Genomic DNA, 26,892 nt, shown 5'->3' with positions numbered 1-26,892 from the left:
AATCATTAGAGAAATGCAAATCAGATCTACATTAGAGAAATTGCAAATCAGATGCAAATCACACCAGTCAGAATGGCCATCATCAAAAAATCTACAAACAATAAATGGGTGTGGAGAAAAGGGAACCCTCTTGCACTCTTGGTGGGAATGTAAATTGATACAGCCACTATGGAGAACAGTATGGAGGTTCCTTAAAAAACTAAAAATACAACTCCCATACTACCCAACAATCCCACTACTGGGCATATACCCTGAGGAAACCATAATTCAAAAAGAGTCATGTACCACAATGTTCACTGCAGCACTATTTACAATAGCCAAGACATGGAAGCAACCTAAGCTTTCATCAACAGATGAATGGATAGAGAAGATGTGGCACATATATACAATGGAATATTACTCAGCCATAAAAAGAAACAAATTGAGCTATTTTTAGTGAGGTGGATGGACCTAGAGTCTGTCATACAGAGTGAAGTAAGTCAGGAAGAGAAAAACAAATCCCATATGCTAACACATATATATGGAATCTAAAAAATATATATAAGGTTCTGAAGAACCTACGGGGTTCAGGACAGGAATAAAGAAGCAGAAGTAGAGAATGGACTTGAGGACGTGGGGAGGGGGAAGGGTAAGCTGGGATGAAGTGAGAGAGTGGCATTGACATATATGCACTACCAAATGTAAAATAAATAGCTAGTGGGAAGCAGCCACATAGCACAGGGAGATCAGCTTGGTGCTTTGTTTACACTTAGAGGGGTGCGTTAGGGATGGTGGGAGGGAGATGTGGGGATATAGGTATATGTATAGCTGATTCACGTTGTTATACCTCCATGGCTCACGGGCCCAGCCGCTCCGCGGCATGTGGGATCCTCCCGGACCGGGGCACGAACCTGTGTCCCCTGCATCGGCAGGCGGACCCTCAACCACTGTGCCACCAGGGAAGCCCAAAAATAACATTTTTTAAAAAAAGAAAAGAAAAGAAGCCCTTGATGGGAGCTGTAGTGAAAAAAAAAAAAAAAAAATATATATATATATATACACACTCCAGAAAAGATGTTAAAAAAAAATTTATAGGTCTGTGCAGTCCTGTTTTCTTTGGTTTGCTGTTATATACACATCTGCATCTTCAAATGTACATTTTTAGTGGCATCTTGACTTTTATTGATCCTTCAGTTTTTTTTGTTTTTGTTTATTTTTGATCCTTCAGTTTTTCTTGATACTGTGCTAAAAGGAAATATTCATTTTACTTAGAGAAATGAGATCCAAGGACATTCCACAAGTTAGGTTGTGTTTGCTAAGCACTAATCCTTCCAGTTATCCCATGGAAAAGAAGATCACATGGCCAAGTGCTTGATGCTACGATACTGATGCTCTCAGCTTAATTCTACCTCCATTTGAAAACTCACATTTCAGCACTCCGCAGAGGGCTCACAGCCACACATGGGCATGCCCAGGTTCACACACCCATGTCCCTTGGCTTTTCTCTTTATTCTGTCTCTTTTGTTCTAAGGTAGAAGAGGAGTATGTGTACTGCATCTAGGACAGAAAGACTAAATTTAAGTCTTTGGTCAAACAGTAGAAATCCGAATCTCAATAGAATATGGGGGTCTATTGGAAAGCTCATGCTACTCCTGTATTAGACATGTAACCAGAATGCCCCCCCAAGCCTCTTTAGCTTATAGGTACAAATAATTTCCCATTAATTCTAACACTCACGATTTGTTGTCTTGTGGTCCACACGTGTATAACTGGACTACGCAAGTCTCTTGTAGTTGTATGTGAGGCTCCCCAGGGTGACTTACCTGTTATTAGCACCAGTCCTCTTATGTTTGATGTGTGTGTCTCTGTTTTAAGGTCTCTGTCTAGAACATCATTTGAGGCTGGACTTAGGCTCCCGCAGCCACTGTGGCCATGGCTGTCCCTGCTGGCACAAAGTTACTGCATTGACTGTTGCCTTCTTTTGCTTTCAAAGCTGGAGAACCCACACCAGGCCAAGTGGACCCTATATTCATTGGGACACTTTTGGTTATAAGTGACAGAAGCCCAATTCCAACTGGTATAAGCCAAAATAAGGGAACTTATTAGCTCATCTAGCTAAAAATAGAAGGGGACGTAGGGTGGCATCCCAAAGTATCAAGAGGTCAACAGAGCACAGTTTCATTTTTTATCTTCCTCTTTATAATCTTCTGTTTCTACAATCTTCTATTCTTTTCTCCTTCTATTTATAATCTATTTCTCTATCTCTTGCGTCTACTTTTCCCTTTATTAGGTTCAGTTTAAGGCAGGTCCTCTCCATGGAGCAAAGACCAGGCATTCATTTTCTTTCTTTTCTTTTTTTCAACCACTAAACTTTTATTGTATATCCTTCTTGTTGGTAGATTTAGTTTTGGTTAACGTATGCCTTTTAGTGATTATTGGTGTCCTTGACAGATGGATAACAAGGCAACAACAAAATTCTGTAACTATTTGAGGCACTCTGATTTGAAACATCTATTTCTTAGAATTTGTTAACAAAAATTCAAGTATTCGATGTTGTTCTAAATCCCTTCAGTGATATAAATAATTGTCTTTTATTGCTTAAGAGGCAATATTACATTCGAACCTTATTTTATGCAGTTGATGTTTGATTTAAAACAAAACAAAAAGTTAGACAGCCCTATATCATCCTAATTATCTCAGCTCAATTTGTAAAATCCATTTATGATTTTACTGGGGCAGATTGTAAAAATCTCTCAATTTCATAGAAACTTTCAGAGGTCAGTTAACATCAACATGGTCTGCAGATCACAAATTAGAGAATAAAGATAAAAATTTTGTTTCCTTGATCCTTAGATCCATTCTTTTCACACGTTTTGGCTTCTAGATCTAATTGTGTCACAAAATCAATAAGCACATTTTATGTGGAGGGTTTTTTTTCTCTAGAGCATTGTAATAAAATCAACATAACATCTTATAAAGGATGATATCTTATTTTTATGGTTAATTTTTATCATCTTTATTGAGATATAACTGACGTATAACTGTGTAATTTTAAGGTACACAACTATATGATGATTTGATATATAATCATATATATATGATTACTGCAGTGAGGTTAGTTAACATATCCATCACCTCACAGAGTTACCTTTTTTTTTGTGGTAAAGACTTTTAATATTTTTCTCTCTCTGTACCCTTGTGTTCATTGACACATTACTCACAATAGTCAACATATGGAACCAGATAAAATGCCCAAAGACAGATTAATGGATAAAGAAAATGTTATACACATATATATGTATATATCTCACATATATATATTTATATCATATATATACAAAGTATATATATATATATAGGAATATTTTTTGGCAATAAAAATAGAAGGAAATCCTACCATTTGTGACAATATTGAGGAAGCTTGAGGGCATTATACAAAGTGGAATAAGTCAGACAGAGAGAGACAAATACCGTATAATCTCACTTTTATGTAGATTCTAAAAAACCCAAACTCATAGTCATAGAGAGTAGAATGGTGGTCGCCAGGGGCTAGGTGGTGGGGAAAATGGGGAGATGTTGATCAAAGTGTACAAACTTGCAGTTGCAAGATGAATAAGCTCTTAGGATCTAATGTACAGCATCCAATGTATAGCATGGTTAACAATACTGTATTTATACTTAAAAGCTGCTAAGAGATTAAATCTTAAAAGTTCTCACTACGCATACACATATAAGGTAATTTTTATTTTCGATGGTAAATAAAGTAGCAAGAAGTGTCTTCCTTAATAATTTCAGGAAGAGTCCTGGAATTGACTCTCACTGGCTGCTTTGTGTCATGTGTTCCTCTCTGACCCAAACGCTCTGATTGCGGGATGTGGGGCTGAACCAGCCAGGTCCTAGGCATGTGGCCACCACTGGAGGGACAACTCCATCCAAGCCTCACAAGCTGAGAGTGGGGCAGGAGCAACTCCCTTAAGGAAATACGAGGTCCTGATCCTGCAAGAAGATAGAAGCAATGCAGGGGTCAAACGTAATAGATGTTTATTAAATGCTTTGTCCCCCCTTTGTTCTGGCCCATAGAGTCTCTGTAACAATTCAGAAAATGCTCCTTTTTCCCAATCCTGTGTTGCAGTTTTGGTTACTTGAGCCAACTTTTCACAAAACCCTTTGTGAAAAACTGCACTTGCAACTTTTATTTCTGTCTTCCTCTTCCACGTAACTCAGAACAGGTCCATGGAACCCATCTGGGAAACTCACAACATTCTGACCCTTTCATTCAACCCGTTTTCCCAAGATGCTTTTATGCCAAACTACGTCATCATTGGCTTCTCTCCCCCTCTTGCATAAGTCAGCTCTGACAAAGGCACCCTGGTGCATCGTTCATTAGACTTCACCCGTTGTGGGTTAAATTGTGTCCTCCAAAAAGATATGTTCAATACCGACCCCTTGGACATGTGAATATGCCCTTATTTGGAAATAGGGTTATTGCGAATGTAATCAGGTTGAGACGAGGTCGTATTAGATTGGGCTAGGCCCTATTCTAATGACTGATATCCTTGTACAAAGAGGAAAATCTGCACACAGAGCTACACACAGAGGAGAGTGCCTTATGAAGATACAAAGACACAGAAGACAAGGAGAAGGCCATGTGAAGACAGAGGCAGACATTAGAGTGACGCTTCTATAGGCCAATAACTACTAGAAGCTAGGAGAGAGGCATGAAAACAGTCCTTCCCTAGAGCATTCAGAGGGAGCATGGCTCTACTGACACCTTGATCTGGGGCTTCTAGCCTCCAGAATTACGAGGCAGATTTCTGTTGTTTTACGTTACTAGGTTTGTGGTACTTTGTTTTGGTCACCCAAGGAAACTAATATGCTGCCCAACTTTGTATCAGCATTTAGTTTCAGCAAGGATCCAACACTTCCTAAAATGTCAAAACTAAAGTGTGGAGAAGTAAAGAAATTATCCTAAATCCCACAGCGATTTAATAATGGCCAGGCCAGCACTAAGAACTTGAGTTCCTGTCTTCTCAGTCCACTGTTCCTTCTAACACTGGCTTCCTTAATGATTTCCTCTGTAAGTCTAAAGAAGTTTGGATCAAGGCACAAGTCCAACACTGAGGTTAGCAGAGAAGCCCTCTGCCCAGAGGCCAGTGGGAGCCATTATCCATGAGAGCGAATCACTGAGCCTGATGTAGGAGATGTGGCGTGAGGCATGGGATTCACCTTAGCTCCAGTGCATCATCTTTGGAGAGAAAGCAAAAGTAGATTGCAGTTATATGATAAGGGGAGGGTATTCCAAGAACAGCTGGAGAGCACCAGGTATCTGGGATGTGTGTTTTTTGCCTTCAACAATAAATTTTTCAAAGAAAGGCTTAGCCTTTGGGGCTTGAAGGAAAGGGTAGAGACAGTAGAACTTCTTTATCTGAAGGTGGTAGTTTTGCCAGCCACCTGCAGAGTTTAGGGGCATGTTGGGATTGGTGAGAATTGCTGAGGCTAAGTGACCTGCCCTAGGAACTAAGTAATCAGAGACGGGAGAGAGTATAAGCTGCAGTGATTGTTATTCAGGTCTGGGAGTTTGTAGTTTTATAGATGTCTCCCTAGAGTAGAGAGAATTTTTATTTGTAAGGTCTTACTAAAACCTGCCAGGACCACCTGCCTGTCATCCCTCTTGAGAAGAATAAAAAATAGAGTTCTCCCTCCAGGGCAATGATTCTGTACCTACAAGGAGTCCAAGCGTGTTATGATGAGGCTAAATCATCTTGTTATTTCCATTGACTCGTGAGCATGAGTTCCAGGATCCTCTCAATCTAGGTCTGTCCCATGGTCCTACCGTGGGTTCTGCCAGAGTCTCTGACTGTCACAAACTAAATGCAGTTGAGAATTCCACGGAGGCTGGAGTACACTGGTTAATGCGTTAAACATCACACAACTCTGGGATATAACTGAACTGTTTAGTTTCATATTTGAATTGCCTACCCTAAAGAAATGCAGTGAACCTCCTAGCGGAAATCTAGGATAGTCATATTTTCCTGGATACTTTATACTCCTCTTATGTATGGGTGGTGGAGGATTTGAGGAGGAAAAACAAGCAAACCACCATGGCAAGAGATAAATGTGTGAAGTCGGAGGTGATGACTTTTTCTCCTCACTCGTCTTTTTCCCAGCCACATGTTATCGCTTTGGTGTGGTCCCTTTTGTAAAATACAGTAGAAGAGGACAGGAAAGCATGAAATGTTTTATTATCTAATAGAAGAAATCAGTTACTATAGAAATTATCTTCCATGTGGCTGTTATTTTTAGGCAGACACCCTTCTATCAGGAATCATCTGAGGTTTGTGGCCGTCAGCCGTTCAAAGTACATTAGGAAATCCGCCGTCGTACACAGCCTTTGCTCCTTCCGTCAGGTCTGTGACAGGCAGACAAGGGGGTGGGTGTTCGGCAGGTCGGTACTTGTCAAGTGAAGCTAGGACACCTTTCAGAGGAATTTAAATTGGATCAGGTTTTATCATTCATTGCTTTATCTTTGGTACTCTCCCAGAGGGTTATAATTAGAGATATATGAAAGGTAAATACCCTGAAAAACTTGCTGATGGATGAACTCTACCCATAGGTATAGTGCATTTCTAAAAATTCTTTTTGATACATAGACATATATTTATATGACATCCTTGTCCCTTTTCAGATATATTCTAGAAAGGCAACCTTGCCTACAGAAGTTGTTCTTAAGAGAAATTTGATGGAGGCTTCCCGATATGGCGTTACAATTGGTAACTGCTTGTGTGTTAGGACTTCAGGAAATCCTACCCTCCCTCAGTATAGTATCCCTTACCCCTACCCCCATTATAGCACCTAAAGGTCTAAAAATCCCTATAGGAAAAGACATCGTGAAACTGAGAAGCCATGACTATCTATGAACATAGTCTTTTATGCTCTGAAACAAATCAATTTAGATGACACACTAAAGTAGGAAAATATTGACATGTTTTAGATCTTATATAACAAGAATGGGGAAAATTTCCATTTTCATCCATGCCTGCTAGAAAGATCCACCATTAATGAGAAGTCTATGAAATAATTTTGCTTTGTCACAGATCATATGTAAGACAGTTTTTTTGTATGTGTGTGTGTGTTTTTTTTTTTTTTTGCGGTACGCGGACCTCTCATCACTGTTGTGGCCTCTCCCGCTGTGGAGCACAGGCTCCGGAGGCACAGGCTCAGAGGCCATGGCTCATGGGCCCAGCCGCTCCGCGGCATGTGGGATCTTCCCGGACTGGGGCACAAACCCGTGTCCCCTGCATCGGCAGGCGGACTCTCAACCACTGCGCAACCAGGGAAGCCCTGCTCAGGTTCTTTGACTCAGAGTTGTTAACCAGCGTCCAAGGCTGCCGAGGTGAGGGGCAACTGGAATGCTCTAAGAGAGAATAAGCTTCTGTTATCCTTGGTCAACCTGCTGGATGCTTCTTCAAGCCTGTCCCAACAGAGTTAGTATAGAGACAAGTGTTGGCATTGGTGGCTTTGTAGAAGCTCACGTGGACACTTTTGAGCCACTAGCATGTGAAGATGTAGGTCCTTAGACCTGGATTGGCCCTCCTGAGCCTCCTTTAAGTTTTCTATGGCTTCAGTTAAAAAACATTGACCTCTCTTCTGCCACTGGCACTTCTTTCCTTTTCTTTTCCCAACCCACGAATCATTCTTTTTTAATTATCCTCAGTAGCATATGCACTAACATAGTAGAATATATACTAAATCCTTGGGTTCACAGAGAAAAAACGTGCAAATATAGTTTCACTAAAGGTGAACTGAATCTGTGGCCAGGAAGCGATTATTAAAACTCCTTCTTGCTACTCAGTACCTAAAGTTCTGATACGTAATCTGCACAGCTTTATTTTAAGGAAATGATCCATTGTACCTGTCAGATTCACTGTTCTAAGTGGGGCTAGAGCACGTCATACACAAGAGCTGAATTGAATTCTTTCTTGTGAAGAGGTAACAACTCAGGAAGACCTCAGCTGAATTTCATACATATCCATTTTTGTAATTGAAGTATAGTTGATTTACAATACTTTGTTTCAGGTGTACAGCACAGTTATATGTATATATGCAGTTATATATATGTATGTATGCATATATGTATACATATGTACATATGTGCATATATATGTGTATGTGTGTGTGTGTGTGTGTATTCTTCAGATTCTGTTCCCTTATAGGTCTTACAAAATATTGAGTATAGTTCCCTATTCTATACAGTAGGTCCTTGTTGGTTATCTATTTTATATATAGTAGTGTGTATATGTTAATACCAACCTCCTAATTTATCCCTCATACATATCCATTTAATCAGTTATGTGCCTTAGGAGAAGTAATAAGTTATCATCTAGTCTTAGTTTTCACGTATGTAAAATGAGAATAGTAACTTATGAAATTGTTTAGGGGATTTATTAATTTGGGATAATAGAAGTAAAGTGGCTATCACAGTCTTGGTATAGGGTGGATGCTTAGTTAATATATGTGCTTTTTGACTTGTTGGACTGTGTGCTCTGTGGAGAATAGATTTATGTTTTCTGTTCCTCCTGTGGCTTCCCATAGTGTATTATAGCGATCTACATATGGCAGTTACTGTTTACTGAATGGTATTATCTGATTAGTACAGAATTCAGTGAATGAAGGTAAGTGGTTGGCTGGGCCCAGCCACTGTGGACTTGGCGGTTGTGTATCTCTCAGGACAGAAGTACCCAGAGGAAGCCTGATGTCTACTGCAGCCCTGAACACCAGTGTGTGATTAAAGTTAAGTGCTAACAAGAGAATCCAAGGTTTTTGTTTATGGTGAGCTTGTGCTTTGATGTGATCCTAGTTAGAGTCAGGACAAGGGCAGCACAAATGAGTGACTGCAAGAATTTATTGACTGAGGAGATGTAATCTACAGATTTATGGCGAGATAGATGCAACTTGATTTATAGAGGAAAACTGCACCTACCCCTCACTGGTGTTAAGCTCTAGGTAATAGGACACTCAGCATCCCTGCGTAAAGACTGCTAAGTTTCTGGGCCGGTTGTCAAACATTGTAAATCATGGAGACCCATGCCGTGTCTTGCTCAAAGATATAAACTAAACAAGCACAAACATAAGACAATAAATAAGCAGCATATGGACATTACATGTAAGAATAGAGGTCATCCAAGTTGTGTGGCAATGAGGGCTCAGGGGTCATCCATGCTGTGTGGCAATGAGACTTCAGAGGTCATTGTAGTTTGATGGCCGTCGAGTGTAGTTTAGAGCTCTGTGTGTTTCCTGCCGCTCTTCTCAAGGTGGCCCGGGAAAGGAGCTGAATTTTCCTGCAGGTTTTATTTTGGCTAATTAATGACATAAACTTGGAGGTATGAAGCGCAACAGAAGCCATCTATTGTTTTAATTGCTTCTGACCTTAATATTTTCAATGCCATGAGGATATGTTCTCTGACTGGCCAAATGATGCCTGCCCACAGGTGGTCAATCCATAAAGTAAGAGTCTGTCTTTTAAAAGGAGCTCATGGGTTAACCCTGAACCAAAAAAAAAAAAGAAAGAAAAAAACCGATAAAGCCCTTACAACTTTGTATCTAAAATACTTGCCCAGCCCTGCAATATTCTAAGGGAGCTCGGCTCCATCTTGTGGCCTAAAACCAAGTGTCCATTTGTTCCATCCTTGGCTACTTAAGAGGAGCCAATCTTTTGCCAACTACACCTTGAGCCTTGTATTCTTTTTGTCTCACTACTATTTGTGGGGAAATAGGCATGGCCCTGGCAAACTGAGAGGGGTACACCTGGCTTTGTTACCTCTCATGTTCCCAAACTTATCTCTCTCCCCTCCTCTTGTGGGAAGAGTGGTGGGGTACCACAGTCTTCTGCTGTGAATTCAGTGTTCTCATGCTATCTTCCTAAAAGTCTCTTATTTATTTATTTATTTTTACCTGTCCCAAGGAATAAATGGTCATTTCTTAAGATGCTATTATGTAATAAGATTGGTTTCGTTTAAAAAAAAAAAAAAGGAATTAAAGGAATTAAATCCGTTGACTGAATTTGGAGAATTAAAGGATGGACAGGGGCTTCCCTGGTGGCGCAGTGGTTGAGAATCTGCCTGCTAATGCAGGGGACACGGGTTCGGGCCCTGGTCTGGGAGGATCCCACATGCTGCGGAGCGACTAAGCCCATGAACCACAATTACTGAGCCTGCGCGTCTGGAGGCTGTGCTCTGCAACAAGAGAGGCCGCCATAGTGAGAGGCCCACGCACCGCAATGAAGAGTGGCCCCCGCTTGCCACAACTAGAGAAAGCCCTCGCACAGAAACGAAGACGCAACACAGCAAAAATTAATTAATTAATTAATAAACTCCTACCCGCAACATCTTCTTTTAAAAAAATAAATAAATAAAGGATGGACGGTAAGATATGAGATCCATGGAAGGTAGGCCTAGGTTTTAGAAGTGATATGTCCTGAGGGCCAGGGATGGAAAACTCACAAACAAAACGGTTGCATCTCGTTCTCAGTGGCTTTTTAAAGCTTACGTGGCTTTTTAAAATGTAAATTAATTCCCATCATTTAAAAATAGATGTCATATAAAAAACAAACATAACTTGCATTTCTGGCTTCTTAGTCAAAATTGGAAGATTTGACAACATAGGGTTCACATTTCCTTGTGGTAACAGTCAGTGGAAACTGAATAATAGTCACTTTAAAGCAAGCACACATCTTCCGTTTTACCACAGACTACACCACTCCCTACAGTCTTGTGGTCGACCCATATCCCATCCCTCAATTTGTACCTGCTTGACTCCTGCTTGACATTGAGTTTGTGACTCTGTAGGCTTGTAGCATGTAAGACCCATTCACGTCCTTTTTATGGTATAACTTTGGGCCTAGTCCCACAGTACATTTTTTAAAACTGAGTAATTGTCCAGGGACCCATGTCTAGCCAGGGTGGGGAGTGCAGCCCAAAGATGTCCTGTCTTCACAGGGCAGGCTGACCTGGAAATCTCAGGAGAGTGATACAGGGAGATCTCAGGGCCTGACACAGTGACCTGGGATATGTCAAAGCATAGATGTATTTTAGCTTAATACAGAGTAACAAGAATGTCAAAAACAAAAACAAAAAGAAAATGGGGATTCATCTATGTTTAGGCTGTTTCTGTGAGTCTTTATTTATTTGTTCTGGTTTATTGATACCATTGGACATATGCTATTTATTACTCCATTTGATTATGCCTGGCCGCTCTAACTCCTAAATTGTAAACTCTTAGAAGACAGATTTTCTGTTCCAGTTCTTTTCCCTTTTGTCTTTCCTTTCCTCTTCTCATCTCCCCATTTCCCATAAAATAAAACACATAAAAATAATACATGCTTTAGAGTCAGCTGTAGGTACACAAATAAAAGTTTCAGCAGTTTCCTAGCTGCTGCTTCTTTCCCTTTGCTGGATCAGGATGGAATCCCATGAACCTTTTATTCTTTCTCATTTTAGGATTTAGAATGAGACAGCGCCACGTCCTCATGGAGTCCACAGGGCCTGCAGGGCACTGCCCTCACTTGGTGGAATCTGTTCCTTGTGAGGATCCGGTGTGTTATCAGTGGCTGACATCTGAAGGGATCTGTATCCCTGATCATGGCAAGTGTGGCCCCGGACATCGCATCCTGAAGGCTGTCTGCCAGAATGAGCAAGGTATGACTCAAAGGAACACGAGGATTGTTAAGTAATACCTGACAAATAACACGTCACCACTCTCAGGCCATCTTCCCAGGGAGAGAAGCATAGTCTTTCCTATTCTTGAATATTCACGTTTAAGTCAAGTGACCTATTGCTGCAGAGTAAGCTGCTTTGACTTAATACAGGGCCAAGTACTCCATGACAAAAGAACACTGTCTGATTATACCTAAATGTAATACAGTGAACCCAGAGCGTTCTCTGGAGTTTTTAATTCATTAAGGCAAACAGAATACAGAAATTGGCTGGAGAGTCTTCAACTTATCAGTACAAAACAAGTTGATTTGCCTTTATTGATGTTGATATGTAATATGCTTTTATATATTATTAACAAATACTGCCTGGTAAAGATTCCAGGGCTGCAGCTCCCTCCGAGTTAAAAAGAAAAAAAAAAGTACTAAGCTGTATCTTTTCAATTATATAACATTAGATTAGAATCAGTTCTAGACATAATGCTTACGTTTCTAAAGAACCATTTTAAAATATAAGTTGTCAAGATTTACAAAACTATTAACAGTGGTGTCTTTCCTTCATCACCAAGCTTCTGGTTGTGTGAAATGAAGGATGATTTAGAAAATAGGTAAGTCACATGGAGATGAGAAAAGTAACATTTAAATAGAGTTAAAAAAATTCGGTCTTTTGGAAGAGTATCGAGTATGTCTATTAATGAGTTCTGCCATGAGAAGTCATAATTTATAATGCTCTTGGCGTGTGGAGTGAAATGTTTTGACTTATGGAGTAAAGAAATCTATAGAACAGAAGGAAATTTCAAAGTGGATTCAGAATGGATATTAGCATCCACACAGGGTTGACATTCAGCAATGCATTTCCTGTTCCCTTCCTTCCTCTCTCCCCTTCTCTCTCTCTCTCTCCCCACCCCGTCTCTCTCTCCTTCCCCACCCCCCCATCACTTCCTTCTTTCTTTCCTTCTTCCCTCTTCTTTTTATCCCTCCTTCTCTCCCTCCATCCATTGTTCCTTCATTTTTTTAAATCATTACCTTACTTAGACAAATATACATTTTATCAGGTGATGTAATTGATTACCTCATGAAGCCAGGTAGTTGTTTAATGAAGTAGGGCCACACCAGATTATATTAGCTACAGTCCTTTTTGACTAAAATAGTTAACACAGTGGCTTCTAATATTACTGAATAATTTTTGAATTGTGGTGACATGTGTGAAATTTATTACCAGCAGCCCATACGATCACTTTTTGAGTTCAAGAAAAGTAGTATAGATGTTTAAAACCTGGGCTCTAGTGTCAGACATGTTGGAATTTCCAGTCTGCTATTCTTCTGCTAGATAATATCAGGAAAATTATTTAACTGTGAAGGCATCCTTTCCTTCAGCTGTAAAGTGGGGATAATAAAACCTACCTCTCACTCTCAGTCTATGAGAATTAAATTACTTACATAAAAGTGATTAGTGAAGTGTCCGGCACATAACCATTCAAAATAAGCTATGAGCTTATTTAGTTGTAATGTACATTTATTACTGTTCTCTGTCCTGGGGGATTTGTGCAAAGAGCATTCTTTTTAAAAATGAAATGAATGAAAATAATAATGAGGATTAGAATAACCATACTAGTTCGTCTTCCCAACCTCCAGCTGTAGGAACAAAATCATTTGTTTGGTTGAGACCCAATGACAGATGACTGTAAGGCTTTGTCATCCCATAGCAGGAACTGTAGACTTTACAAGGCTGTCATACTATGGCCACAGGGCCAGGAACTTCTTTCACAATGTGTACTGTCCCTTCTACAGTATTGCAGAGTGTGAGATTCTGATTTGTAGTTAGAAATATATATTTGGTCCGTGTTCTGGTACACAGCTTCTAAAACCACTGGAATTTCCTGAGGAGTAAGAACAGTGAGAGTAGGTTTTGTTATAATGTTCGGTCTCCGGCCCTCCGTTCCTGAAATGACTTCCATGAAGGTGAAATTGGTGTCTTGTTATTCACATCAAGCCCCTTTCTACCACAACTGGGTTTATATGAATGAGATGACTTTTGGAAAGTACCTAAAGGTGGGGCTGGTTGCACAGGAACCAACTGTGAATAGAGGGTTGGAACTTTCAACCCTACTCCCTGATGTCGGGGGAGGGGGAGGGACGAGAGGCCGAATCAACCACTAATGGTTAGTGAGTTAATCAATCATGCCTACGTAATGAAGCCTCCATAAAAACCCAAAGGACATTGTTCAGAGAACTTCCGGGTTGGTGAATGCATGGAGATTTGGGAAGAGCAGCGCAGGGAGGCTCCTTGCCCTTTCCCATACCTTGCCCTGTGCATGTTTTCCATCGGATTGTTCCCAAGTTTTATCCTGTTATAATAAACTGGATATCTAGTAAGCAAAGTGGATTTCCTGAGTTCTGTGAGCCTCTCTAGCCAATTAATGAAACTCAAGAAGGGGGTCATGGGAACTTCTTATTTATAGCCAGTTGGTCAGAACTACAGGGAACAGCTTGGACTTGTGAGTGGCATCCTGAGTTGGAGGAGGTCATTGGAACCCCCAATTTGTAGCCCGTTGGTCAGAAGCACAGGTATAACCGGGGCTTGAGATCAGTGTCTTAAGCGGAGGGCGGCCTTATGGGACCGAGCCCTTTACCTGTGGAATAGGACGCTACCTCCAGATAGAAAGTGTCAGAATTGAGTTGAATAGTAGGATAACCAGCTGGTATTGGAGAATTCGCTTAGTGTAAGGTGGGGAAATAACCCCCCCCCCAACATACGCACACATTGTGACTGAACATAGAACACTTTTTTACAGAGCTGTCAACTCTACCATTTTATAGAAATTCTACAGTTTTATTGCTATTCGTGTGAAATAACTACTTTTCAGCATTGACCTACCCTCTCCATTTTTATGGCATATGTAGGAATTACTACTGGTTCAGAACAGTTTCATGAAATCTTTGTGGGTTTTGTGAGGTAACAGCCACAGCTGTGGTTACAAGAACATACTGGCCTCCTGATGACTGAAGCAGTCTTTTGTCCAGTGAAAAACTGAAAATGTGATCTGGTTGCACTTTTTGAAGTTCAGCTTCAATGAGGTTGTGGATGATTGACGATCAAAGTTTGCCGGAGAAATGCTCCCGTTTGACCCTCTACATATCATCATAGCATTTCCTTAGTGATAGGAATTGACAGAACTGTTGACACATTTAAATGCTTGGTGAGAAAAAAAAGGACTGAGATCTATTTAATGAATCTCCTGTGAGTTTTTCTTGTAACTTTTGATACTTTCCTTTTCATCACTCTGAGTTTATTAATTGTTTCATAGGCCTTTTATTTCAGAGTTTATTCATCCGTAAATGGATGAGACCAAAAGAAATAAATGTTTTTTGATTTAAAAAATCAAACAAACTCATATTAGATTTAATTGGACTTGAGGCTTGCTATAATTTCCAAGGTTACTTGCTATGTCCTTTATTTAAAAGCTTGTCCATATTGACTCACTCCAGGTATCCCTTATGCCAAAAGGAACATTCAGTGTCCTTGCAAAATGTCTACAACCCATTCAGATAGCGGAGCCAAGAGGTTCTCGCATAGCCATGATCAAGATTCTGTATGACTCTTTTAAAAAAAAAAAATTTATTAATTTTCTTAATTTTTTTGGCTGCGTCAGGTCTTAGTTGCAGCATGCGGGATCTTTCACTGTGGCTCATGGGCTTCTCTCTAGTTGTGGCGTGCGGGTTTTCTCTCTCTAGTTGTAGCATGTGGGCTCCAAGGCGCATGGGCTCTGTAGTTTGCAGCATGTGGGCTCTCTAGTTGAGGTGCGCGAGCTTAGTTGTGGCATGCGGGCTTAGTTGCCCCACGGCATGTGGGATCTTGGTTCCCTGACCAGAGATCAAGCCTGCGTCCCCTGAATTGCAAGGTGGATTCTTTTACCACTGGACTACCGGGGAAGTCCCAAGATTCTGTAGTCAGCGGCCATGGCTCACGGGCCCAGCCGCTCCGCGGCATGTGGGATCTTCCCGGACCAGGACACGAACCCGTGTCCCCTGCATCAGCAGGCGGACTCCTAACCACGGCACCACCAGGGAAGCCCTCTGTAGGACTCTTGACAGTGTTTTGTGGAGCATTAACTCCTGACACTGGAAAGACGTGTTTTTCTTCCTCAGAAGCTCCTTTATACCACTAGCTTGGGAACTTAAAAATTACACAATCTATGCCACATTGAAGCTAGGAAGTAACTGGAAATAGCAGTTTTGGTATACGTAAATCTTGTGGGTTAGTTTAAGAATGTGATCTACTTCAGACTACTTAAAATTCAAGTAGTCATCTATGAAGTTCTACAGCTATCTCTGTAGATATATAGTACTTTGACCCATTCTATTTGATTTATTAGTGATACTCTTCAATCAGTCTCACTAAAGTTGCTATTTCTCACCCAGCCTGTGATTGTAGCAAATATTCTGTTAGTAATATTTATTTTCATTAAGAAAATTGTATTATAGATTACATGAATGAGTATTCTGGTTTGGAATCTGATTTCCAGTACTTTGGTGAATTAGCTTTGATTTCTCTCCTCTGCACATCTAATCATTAATATGGGTCAAAAGAAGTCTACTAAGTATAGAGTACATATAGGTTTTTCTTGTCTCATTGACAAGTAGGTTTTCTACATTTCAAAGGGGGCATTTGAGTTTCTATAGAAATTTTTTTTTTGAGGAAAAAAACTTTTTAAATTTTTTTAAAACAGCTTTATTGGATTATAATTGCTTTACAGTGGTATGTTAGTTTCTGCTTTATAACAAAGTGAATCAGCTATACATATACATATATCCCCATATCACCTCCCTCTTGCATCTCCTTCCCTCCCACCCTCCCTACCCCACCCCTCTAGGTGGTCATAAAGCACCGAGCTGATCTCCCTGTGCTATGCGGCTGCTTCCCACTAGCTATCTATTTTACATTTGGTAGTGTATATATGTCCATGCCTCTCTCTCATTTTGTCCCAGCTTACCCTTCCCCCTCCTTGTGTCCTCAAGTCAATTCTGTACATCTGCATCTTTATTCCTGTCCTGCCCCTAGGTTCTTCATAATCATTTTTTTTTATTCCATATATATGTGTTAGCATACGGTATTTGTTTTCCTCTTTCTGACTTACTTCACTCTGTATGACAGACTCTAAGTCCACCCACCACACTACAAATAACTCAATTTCGTTTCTTTTTATGGCTGAGTAATATTCCATTGTATATATGTGCCACATCTTCTTTATCCATTCATCTGTCGATGGACACTTAGGTTGCTTCCATGTCCGGGCTATTGTAAATAGAGTTGCAATGAACATTGTGGTACATGACTCTTTTTGAATTATGGTTTCCTCAGGGTATATGTCCAGCAGTGGGATTGCTGGGTTGTATGGTAGTTCTATTTTTAGTTTTTTAAAGAACCTCCATACTGTTCTCCTTAGTGTCTGTATCAATTTACATTCCCACCAACAGTGCAGGAGGGTTCCCTTTTCTCCACACCCTCTCCAGCTCTACAGAAGTTTAAAAATTTTTTGTTCTAGTTCTGCAAAAACTGCCATTGGTAATTTGATAGAGATTGCATTGAATCTTTAGATTGCCTTAGGTGGTATGGTCATTTTAGCAGTATTGATTCTTCCAATCCTAGAGATTGTCATACTAAGTGAAGAAGTCAAAGAAAGACAAATATCATATGATATAACTTACATGTGAAATCTAAAAAAAATGATACAAAAGAACTTACTAATGAAACAGAAATAGACTCACAGACAGAGAAAACAAATTTATGGTTACTAAAGGGGAAAGGGGAGGGAGGGGGGAGGGAGGGAAGGATAAATTAGGAGTTTGGAATTAACAGATAACACTACCATATGTAAAATAGATAAACAACAAGGTCCTACTGTATAGCACATTCAGTTACATACATACACATATATGTGTAACTGAATCACTTTGCTGTACACTGGAAACTAACACAACATATTAAATCGATTATACTTCAGTAAAAAGGCGGGCATTTGAAAGTAAATGGAGTGTGATCCAAACTGCATGCTGACATATTTTTCCCTTAGATTTTCAAGTTAATTCACTGTTTTCAACTTTGTTTCTCTGACATGTAACTGGTTTATTGTTGCTAGGTTGGGTTGTATGGTAGTTCTATTTTTAGTTTTTTAAAGAACCTCCATACTGTTCTCCTTAGTGTCTGTATCAATTTACATTCCCACCAACAGTGCAGGAGGGTTCCCTTTTCTCCACACCCTCTCCAGCTCTACAGAAGTTTAAAAATTTTTTGTTCTAGTTCTGCAAAAACTGCCATTGGTAATTTGATAGAGATTGCATTGAATCTTTAGATTGCCTTAGGTGGTATGGTCATTTTAGCAGTATTGATTCTTCCAATCCTAGAGATTGTCATACTAAGTGAAGAAGTCAAAGAAAGACAAATATCATATGATATAACTTACATGTGAAATCTAAAAAAAATGATACAAAAGAACTTACTAATGAAACAGAAATAGACTCACAGACAGAGAAAACAAATTTATGGTTACTAAAGGGGAAAGGGGAGGGAGGGGGGAGGGAGGGAAGGATAAATTAGGAGTTTGGAATTAACAGATAACACTACCATATGTAAAATAGATAAACAACAAGGTCCTACTGTATAGCACATTCAGTTACATACATACACATATATGTGTAACTGAATCACTTTGCTGTACACTGGAAACTAACACAACATATTAAATCGATTATACTTCAGTAAAAAGGCGGGCATTTGAAAGTAAATGGAGTGTGATCCAAACTGCATGCTGACATATTTTTCCCTTAGATTTTCAAGTTAATTCACTGTTTTCAACTTTGTTTCTCTGACATGTAACTGGTTTATTGTTGCTAGGTTTCACTGGCAATAGATGAAGGTTTAGCATCAGGTGACATCTTCCCAGAGCAGGTTGGGAAGATCCCCATAATGCCAGGGCAGTGGACAGCATTCCCAGTGGCTGGCAGGTGACCACTATTTATCATTGTTCATGTCTCCAGGATGCAAAGTGGGTAGACACCACAGAGTCATTGGATAAACACCAGACTGCCCACTGGTGTGGTCAGACCCTGAGTACTCGCCACATATTTTGCTCCATAAGTTACCAAATAAGCTGTCTTTAAAAAGTGTCTGTATATTTCATCAAGCATCTTTATTCAGAGATAATGCAGTGTACATTCTGCACTTGTAGAAAGCTAATACCCCTGCTGGAGAAGAGTGTAATACGTCAGGAAGAACAAGGTTCACACGCTGACAGGTACAAGGAGTTAAGAGTTCTCTGGTACCTCTTCACCACTCCCTTGCATGCAAGGTTTATTATTTTCACAGTTCCACTGACCTTCTCCATGCAAATACTTTCCTTAAGTGGTATATATATTTGCACAGAAAGCATGAGGAATGATTTTCCATCATTAAGGGGGACTTGGCTTTTCCTTTTAGAGGCATTTTTTTTTTTTTTTTTGAGTTCTTGCGTTGTATCATTAACCTTGAACAATCCAAAAATGTGATCTTTAATCTTAGCTAAAATGGCATTTGTTTGCAATCCTTAACAACCATAAGTGCCTTTTCTGGGATGAATTTAATTGGTGGAAAGCATGCTAGAATAATCGTTTACCTGAGTTGGATTAAAATGTTTAAACATGTTTTTAAGTCTGTGATTGGAGTTGGAAGTTTTGTTTATTTTATCTTTAAATCTCAAGAAATGTTCTTGGGCTGACCTGTGAGAATAAGGTCAGACTCCATTCATATGGGAAATTGTTGATTGGAATATTTTGTGATTCACCAGAACAATAAATAGAACCCCTGTTGTGTTTTCAACTCATTATTTTTTAAACCTTTTGATCATGTTGTATCTCATGTTGGTCAATGAGTACTGCTTTACTTCTCTGTATATATTTTTCTTTTTTTAACAAGACTTTCTAACTACTGTTTCAGCACAGTATTTATTTTCTTGTATTTTAGGAAGAACAAGGGATATTCATCAGGTATTTGATGTATTTGCCATTCAAGTATATTCCTGCAATAAATCAACCTATTTAAGAGACACCACACAATGAGAGCCATGATAGAGAATACGGTGCCTCTAAATTAAATTTCAAATATGGGTCTTCTAAAAGTTTTGAACAATGGCAGCTTCGTTCAAATAAGTATACATTTATTAAGATGTGCATTTTGGAAACGATAATAGTAATTGGGATTTTTTTTAATATTAATTTATTTTTTGGCTTCATTGGGTGTTTGTTGCTGCACGCGGGTTTCTCTATTTGTGACGAGTGGGGGCTGCTCTTAGTTGCAGTGCACAAGCTTCTCATTGCGGTGGCCTCTCCCATTGTGGAACATGGGCTCTAGGCATGTGGGCTTCAGTAGTTGTGGCACTTAGGCTCAGTAGTTGTGGCTTGCAGGCTCCAGAGCGCAGGCTCAGTAGTTGTAGCGCATGGGCTTAGTTGCTCCGCAGTATGTGGGATCCCCCCGGACCAGGGATCGAACCCGTGTTCCCTGCATTGGCAGGCGGATTGCTAACCACTGCACCACCAGGGGAGCCCGGGATTTTATTTTTAAAAATGTAACTATCATTTTCTTCTTTAATCTCTTAATTTTTTGTTTCTATTTTTAGTTTAAAAAAAAGCACAATAAAACACTTAACCTTTGCCTAATGTTTGGGAATCTTTGCCCTATGCTGCCAGGTGTTCAGAGGAATTCAAAAGAGAGGAGAATGAACATGGACATGCATTTTATATTAGCAATGTAAATTCAGAGAAATGGCTTTTTAGAGTACTCAGACTTAGCAAGTACTACTGTGTCCTGCCCAGATCCTCTTGGCAATTTACCATATCTGTGCATGCCAGCCAGAAATTCAACTGACACCACCTGCATCTCTTTGCCTAAGGAATTTCTTCAGTCACTGGAGCCTTCTTTGCCCATATATGCAGTTAGAAGTGCCAGGGAGTTAACAATGCCAGGGAGCAAGCTTCAAGCAGTGATTGAGAGTTGATGTATAAATACCAACTCCCTTGCCCCTCAGATGGAATAACCTTGAGGCATGTATTCTATGCTGTGTCATAGAGTTCCCAGCGAGATGAAACACCACTTACTGATGGTCTGATTTTTTAAATTATACACACTTTATCAGCCTCCTTCCCTTTCCTGTGTCACTCCCCTACTCTTGCACTGGTTCCCTGGCATTATTCCCCAGTAAATACAATAAATACGTGCCCATAAATCTTTATTACAGAGTTTGCTTATGGTACATCTCAAACTAAGACAAGGATGCTTGGAAAGATACTTAGTGGATCCACTATTGTAGGAGATACAGGGTTCAATTCAAATCATACCATAGTGATGATGACATTTAAAACTCACCTTACAAGGAAGAAATGATATAGTCTCTCATGAGATTTCATTCAATATTTTGAGAAACTCTGACTGTTTATCAATTGTTGGGTAATATCTGAAGGGCTTCAATATACTGCTTCTTTCCTCCCTTTGAAAACATAAAAAAACAAAACAAAACAAAAAAACACTGTTGAATCCTATTTCTTTCCCAGTTAGGCAATGCAAGTAACTTATACCATCCTCCTGAGTCTTGTTTTCCAACAGTCGAGTCATTTTATGACTCTCAGGGGAGGACTAGGTTATTCATATTTTCATTTTGTAGTGATTCCAGAGGGTATTGGAATGTTTCTGAATAACAACGAGACAATCAGACTTTTTTGGATGTTAACAGACTTATTTGTGTTGGGGGATATGTGGCTTTATCTCCTCTCTTCTAGATCAGTGGTTCTAAAATGATGGTATGTATCAGAATCACTCAGAGAGGTTATAAAAGCACAAAAGTCTGCCACCCACCCCGCACTCCAGAGTTTCTGACTCAGTACATCTGAGATGGGGCCCAAGAACTGATATTTCTAACAAGTTCCCAAGGAATGCTGACGATGATGGTCCAAGGACCATAATTTGCGAAACACTGTTCCAGGCAGAAAGGGGCCTGTGGGCAGTCTCATCACGTTAGTACATAACGGAGGTAGGCTAGAACAGTGAAAGGCATATCTTACACTTCCTCATAATCAGCAGTGGTATTGATTCTAATCTGTCGTTTCTTCTTTCCTGCCGGGGAAATTATTCTTGAAATCCATGAAATAGATTACTGTCTTTCCAGAAGGAAGCAGTGAGTAAATATTCTTTTATTTCTTTATTGTTACCTAGATGGATTACTAGAAGATCAAATAGTGGAAAGCAATAGTGTATTCTTGCAGAAACAGAAGACAAATAATATGTGAGATGAGTTATTTAGGCTTAGAGGAGAGAATTTTCATTTTCAGCAAGCTAACTTTCTCCGACCACCAACTGATAGCAGTTTGGTGTCAGTGTCCTTACCGAAGGAAGTGTGGTGATGACAAATACGTGGTATTAAATTTTGAAATGAACCTGACATTGCAGTTGAAAGTGCCAATAAGATCAGGCTGCTATTCACACTGCAGGAATCAGACTGTAAAGGAGACTGAATTTGAGAGTTCCTGTATCCAAGTTCATCATTCCCTTTCATTTAGATGTCTTGCAGTGAAATTAATGGTGAAACTTTAATAATGTTTGGCAGTGAGGGGATCCAAAAGAGAAAAATAGACTCATTCTAATCAGACTTTTCCCATCCATGTTTGACGGGAAGGTGGGGAGTCGATGTAAGCTGGTGAATCAATTTAAATGCTAAAGAGGGAGGAGCTGCAATGTAGCTTTAAATATGTCTATTGTATGTTGTATGTCGATAAACAGGTATTGTGTTTTAAATTATATCCTCTTTCCACTCTGTTACCTACCTAGACATGGCAAGAGAGCTTTTGTCTCTTTTCTCTTTTGCTGAGATGCCTAAAGAAATGACTGTATTCACATCACTACCCAGCAGTATTCTACAATCAGACTAAATACAGTCTGATTTCTCCAGATTTATAGTACTTAGAAATAGCTTAGAGTAAATTGCTTCCTGAGTGTGCCTGAGTCTCTCATTGAAAGACTGTCTCCTTTTTCTGTCTCTTCTGAAATTCTCACTAGGCAGTCTACTTTCTGTTCCCATTCCTTGTGTCAAAAAGCAAAATAAATCTTAAATTGTACTGCTACTTCAAAATGTAGTTCACACGATTAATGGTCATCCCGACCTTTCAGTGGGAATTAATGTGAGATTGTCACCCTTCCCATTACTTTCAACTTTCTGGACATGCTCTGAGTTTCCCTCTTCCATTGTGTATTCCACTAGTATTACTAACAGGGATTAGTTATAACATTAGTCACAGGGATATAATTTTGCTTTCTCATTCTGAAATGCATTTTAAAGTGGTATATGGATGTTTCAAATGGCCTTTGACTGGTTACTCCTGACATACCATCTCTCTACTTTCTCCTCTATGTAGACATGGGAAAAGTAAAGAACTTGGATTAAAACACACTTCTAGTATGATGGAGTAATTTCCACTGATAAGATAGCCAATATGACTCAATTAGTAAATGCAATCAGAGGATAACCTGTGCTGTCTGTACCCATTTGAGTGTTTTCAGGAAAATATAATGAAGCAAAACTTTCCTGGATAGGCTAATCCACCCCACACAAAACCAATGAGAAGAACATTTTACTTAAGAAAGTTTTGTATTTCTAAATTAAAATAATTTATACATATACTTTAACTGACTGATGATTCGAAATTAAGAATTCATAGTGTATAACCCTTTGTGCTGTGTTGTTCATTCCATACTTAGTGAGTTATATGCACTTAGTGAGTTGTATGCTATGCCCAAAGAATGAAGTAATTTTCCGTGGAGAGATATCTAAGAAGTAGAAATAAAAAAAATGTTTCGAGAAATCATACATTTTGTATCAAAGAAACATAAACTAAAGAAAAAATAGTTTGAAAGTTAATTTAGGAATATCTTAAGACCATGATACTTCTCTTACTCCATTGGTAGATTTCAGTCAACAACAAGCATCTAGGAACTCCATAGCTCACCATAAGTGCTGCCTCTATCTGTTACCTCCATGGTAATTTGCCTCCACAGTCATGATCATGTTATTCCCCTGTCTGAGATGCTCATCCACTTCTTCCTTTGGCTAATTCTTACTCATCCTTTAACAACTTCAATTGATGTCTTACAGGAAACCATCTCTCCACTCCCACTCTACCTCTTTAAGCTGGTCCAGAACCTCAAGTGAACATTATAGTTACCATCTACCTCAGATTCTTGTCACAGTCAATTATGATAATTCCATTTCCTTTATAGATGATTGGTTCAGAAATGTGTCAGTTTAAATCTGTTTGGACCAATGAGATGTGAAAAGAGGGACACAACTAAGGCAAGGTGTTTCACTTGCTGCCACGATCCATTGTATGGTCTGGCTTCAGGATGAAGGCACTGCTACGTACAGTAGGGTAGAGATGTAAAGATACTCTGAGTCCTGGAAGACATTGCTGAGCTGCTGAATCAACAGTCTGAGCCCTGGCTGTAATGTTAGTCCATAGATTTCCTTTTTATAAAGCCAGTTTCTATCAGAGTTTGTATCAGCTGTTGCAGAAATCATCCTACTTGATGGGGTGACTGTCTTTTCTGTGTTCTCGTTAACACTTTGTTATTCAGTTATCAGTGTCTTTACTACATTATATTGAAATTATCTGGGCTTCCTTGGTGGTGCAGTGGTTAAGAATCCGCCTGCCAATGCAGGGGACATGGGTTCAAGCCCTGGTCTGGGAAGATTCCACATGCCGCGGAGCAACTAAGCCCGTGCTCCACAACTACTGAGCCTGTGCTCTAGAGCCTGCGAGCCACAACTACTGAGCCCGCGAGCCACAACTACTGAAGCCCGCGTGCCTAGAGCCCATGCTCCGCAACAAGAGAAGCCACTGCAATGAGAAGCCCACGCACCACAACCAAGAGTAGCCCCCGCTCGCCACAACTAGAGAAAGCCTGCACACAGCAACAAAGACACAATGCAGCCAAAAATAAAAATAAATAAATTAAATAAATTAAAAAAAAAAGAAATTATCTGCTTACTTATCTGTTTTTCCCATTTGATTCTTAACTTCTCAAGTGCAGAGACCTTGACTCGTTCCTTGTGTTATTCTTGGCATGATGCCAGAGTATCTGGCATATTAGAATGTACTCAATAAATATTTATAGAACTTAGTTACTTCAGTTGATTTGCACAGCAGCCCAATTGGGAATTATAATTATTATTTCAATTTTATTGATGAGGATGTTTTAGCCCAGCGATGTTGATAGCCCAGTGTCACTCAGCCAGTCAGTTCTAACACCAGAATTTTGAATTCCAGACCTAGGCCTTCTAACCAGTAGTTGTTCTACCGTATCAGTGTCAGCAAATACATATCACATGTACCAACAACACTGACGTTGCCATGTCTCAGACCCACCCAATAATTTTCATTGGTTAAGATGTTATTTTTTGTTAAGTGAGGCTTGGGCTGAAATTCATTCTCAAGGCAGCAGTAAAGGCAACCACTGCCCGCTGACCGGTGTAGGTCCACAACATGAAACCCATTTCTATATGCACAGTAAGCATATTGACTCTTTCCCCTGGTGTGAGCTAACAGCAAGAGAGAGATCACTGGGTACAATGAAAACGTAAAGCCGACACACGTGTCCTGTTTTCATCTGGCACAAATTGCCTTGGAGTTTGATATATAGGACTTAGTTATCTGGTTTTCCCTGGTAACTTTAGTTCTAATCCTGATTGTATTCAGACAGCTAAGCAGAGTAGAATTTATTCATCAGACTAGACTGAGAGTACAGAGAGAAGCAGATTCTCTGAAAAAGGAGATAAGCGAAACCATAAAGGAGAAAGTAGAAGACAGCTCTTCAGGGACAACCAGCTTTTCACTGCTTCATAGTAGAGGAATTACACAGAGAGGCAGTAACAGAACCACTAATAACATGGTGTCATGAAGTTTTAGGGAGTTTGGTAAAAAGTCAACGATTTCTACACGCAAAAGTGGTTTTTCAGGTTACATCAACATTTATTAAAATATATTTGAATCGTGATTCATTCAGAAGAGCATATAATTTCTCTATGACATATTAGTCCAAAAAGAAATAGGTAGAAATGAAATTTCAACAGCTGAATACCTGTCCCACAGGTATCTAGCAATGGTGATTAGAAAAACAAGTTCACTGTCACTGAAGACGTTTACACAGAGGCTGGAGACCCCCTCTCAGGGTTACTGTGGTGGGAATCTCCTCACTATTCTGCAAGAGAGGGTTGCTCTGTGGATCTTTCATTACTATTTTGGACAGGAGAGTTCTGCATTATTCTTAATTTTCCTGTACTTGAGGATAATTAGCATCTCCGTTTCTCCCCATAAAATGCCAGTTGTGTTCTCTAACCATTGAGTCAGCCCATATCAGGCCTCACATATTTCCAGTCACCCCCAGGAGAATTTCTCCTGATGGAAGACCACGGACAGGGAGATGCCCAGAGGCCTTCCAAAGTCACCAAGAAAAGGTTATGCTTAATTAAATAATGAATTTTAATTAATTCATCGATTTTAAATACTTAATAAAAATTAAGACAAGGAATGTTGCAGCATATTTTGAATGAATTGCAATTCAAAGCACCTTCTAAAATAAGATCATGCTGGAAGTTAAAATTTTAGATTTCAGGTAAATAGGAATTTTACTTATCTAGAAGGGCCAGTTTCCTGATATGTAAATAAGGTTCCTCATGTTATAGGATGTTCCAGGAGGGTGGGAGAATGATGTGAGGGGAAGTGTGTCTTCCTGTTTAGAAGAATAGTATAAGGCAAGTGGGAGTGTGTTTACTGAGAGAAGTAGAACCCTGAACTTTAGGAGCACAATCTCAGGATCATTTCCATCCAATACTTCTCACAAATGCAGCCGAGAGAAACAATATTAGTCCAGATATTCTGAAATCTTTCCCTGAATTAAGTCAGGGAAGAGGAGAGCTATGTGCCTGGAGCATATAATATTGACAACCTACAAATTGTTTTTACAGAATCGCTGACATCATTTGCCCATAGTGTGTCAGGTTATAAGACTCTTTCCCACAAAACTCACTGTCACTTCCTCAAAAGCTATGAGAGTTAGGTCCTTTAAATTATATGTATCAGCATCCTGTATGAGGATCCCTAGAAGAAGCGCTGGCTGGTCCTAGATATGA

General features: G+C 39.6%; 1 protein-coding gene across 1 annotated transcript in view; it reads left to right on the top strand.

Moving 5' to 3' along the window:
- THSD7B (thrombospondin type 1 domain containing 7B) overlaps positions 1 to 26,892 on the top strand; it is a 1,119,563-nt gene that overhangs the window by 630,937 nt on the left and 461,734 nt on the right. Inside the window, exon 10 of the mRNA XM_024764108.1 lies at positions 11,475 to 11,672. Coding sequence (XP_024619876.1) covers positions 11,475 to 11,672 — 198 coding nt within the window. The remainder of the gene's footprint in view (positions 1 to 11,474; positions 11,673 to 26,892) is intronic.

The sequence above is a fragment of the Neophocaena asiaeorientalis genome, unplaced genomic scaffold (genome assembly GCF_003031525.2).
Source record: "Neophocaena asiaeorientalis asiaeorientalis breed wild unplaced genomic scaffold, Neophocaena_asiaeorientalis_V1.1 scaffold102, whole genome shotgun sequence".
Classification (NCBI taxonomy): Eukaryota; Metazoa; Chordata; class Mammalia; order Artiodactyla; family Phocoenidae; genus Neophocaena; species Neophocaena asiaeorientalis.
This window is presented reverse-complemented; position numbering and strand designations above follow the sequence as displayed.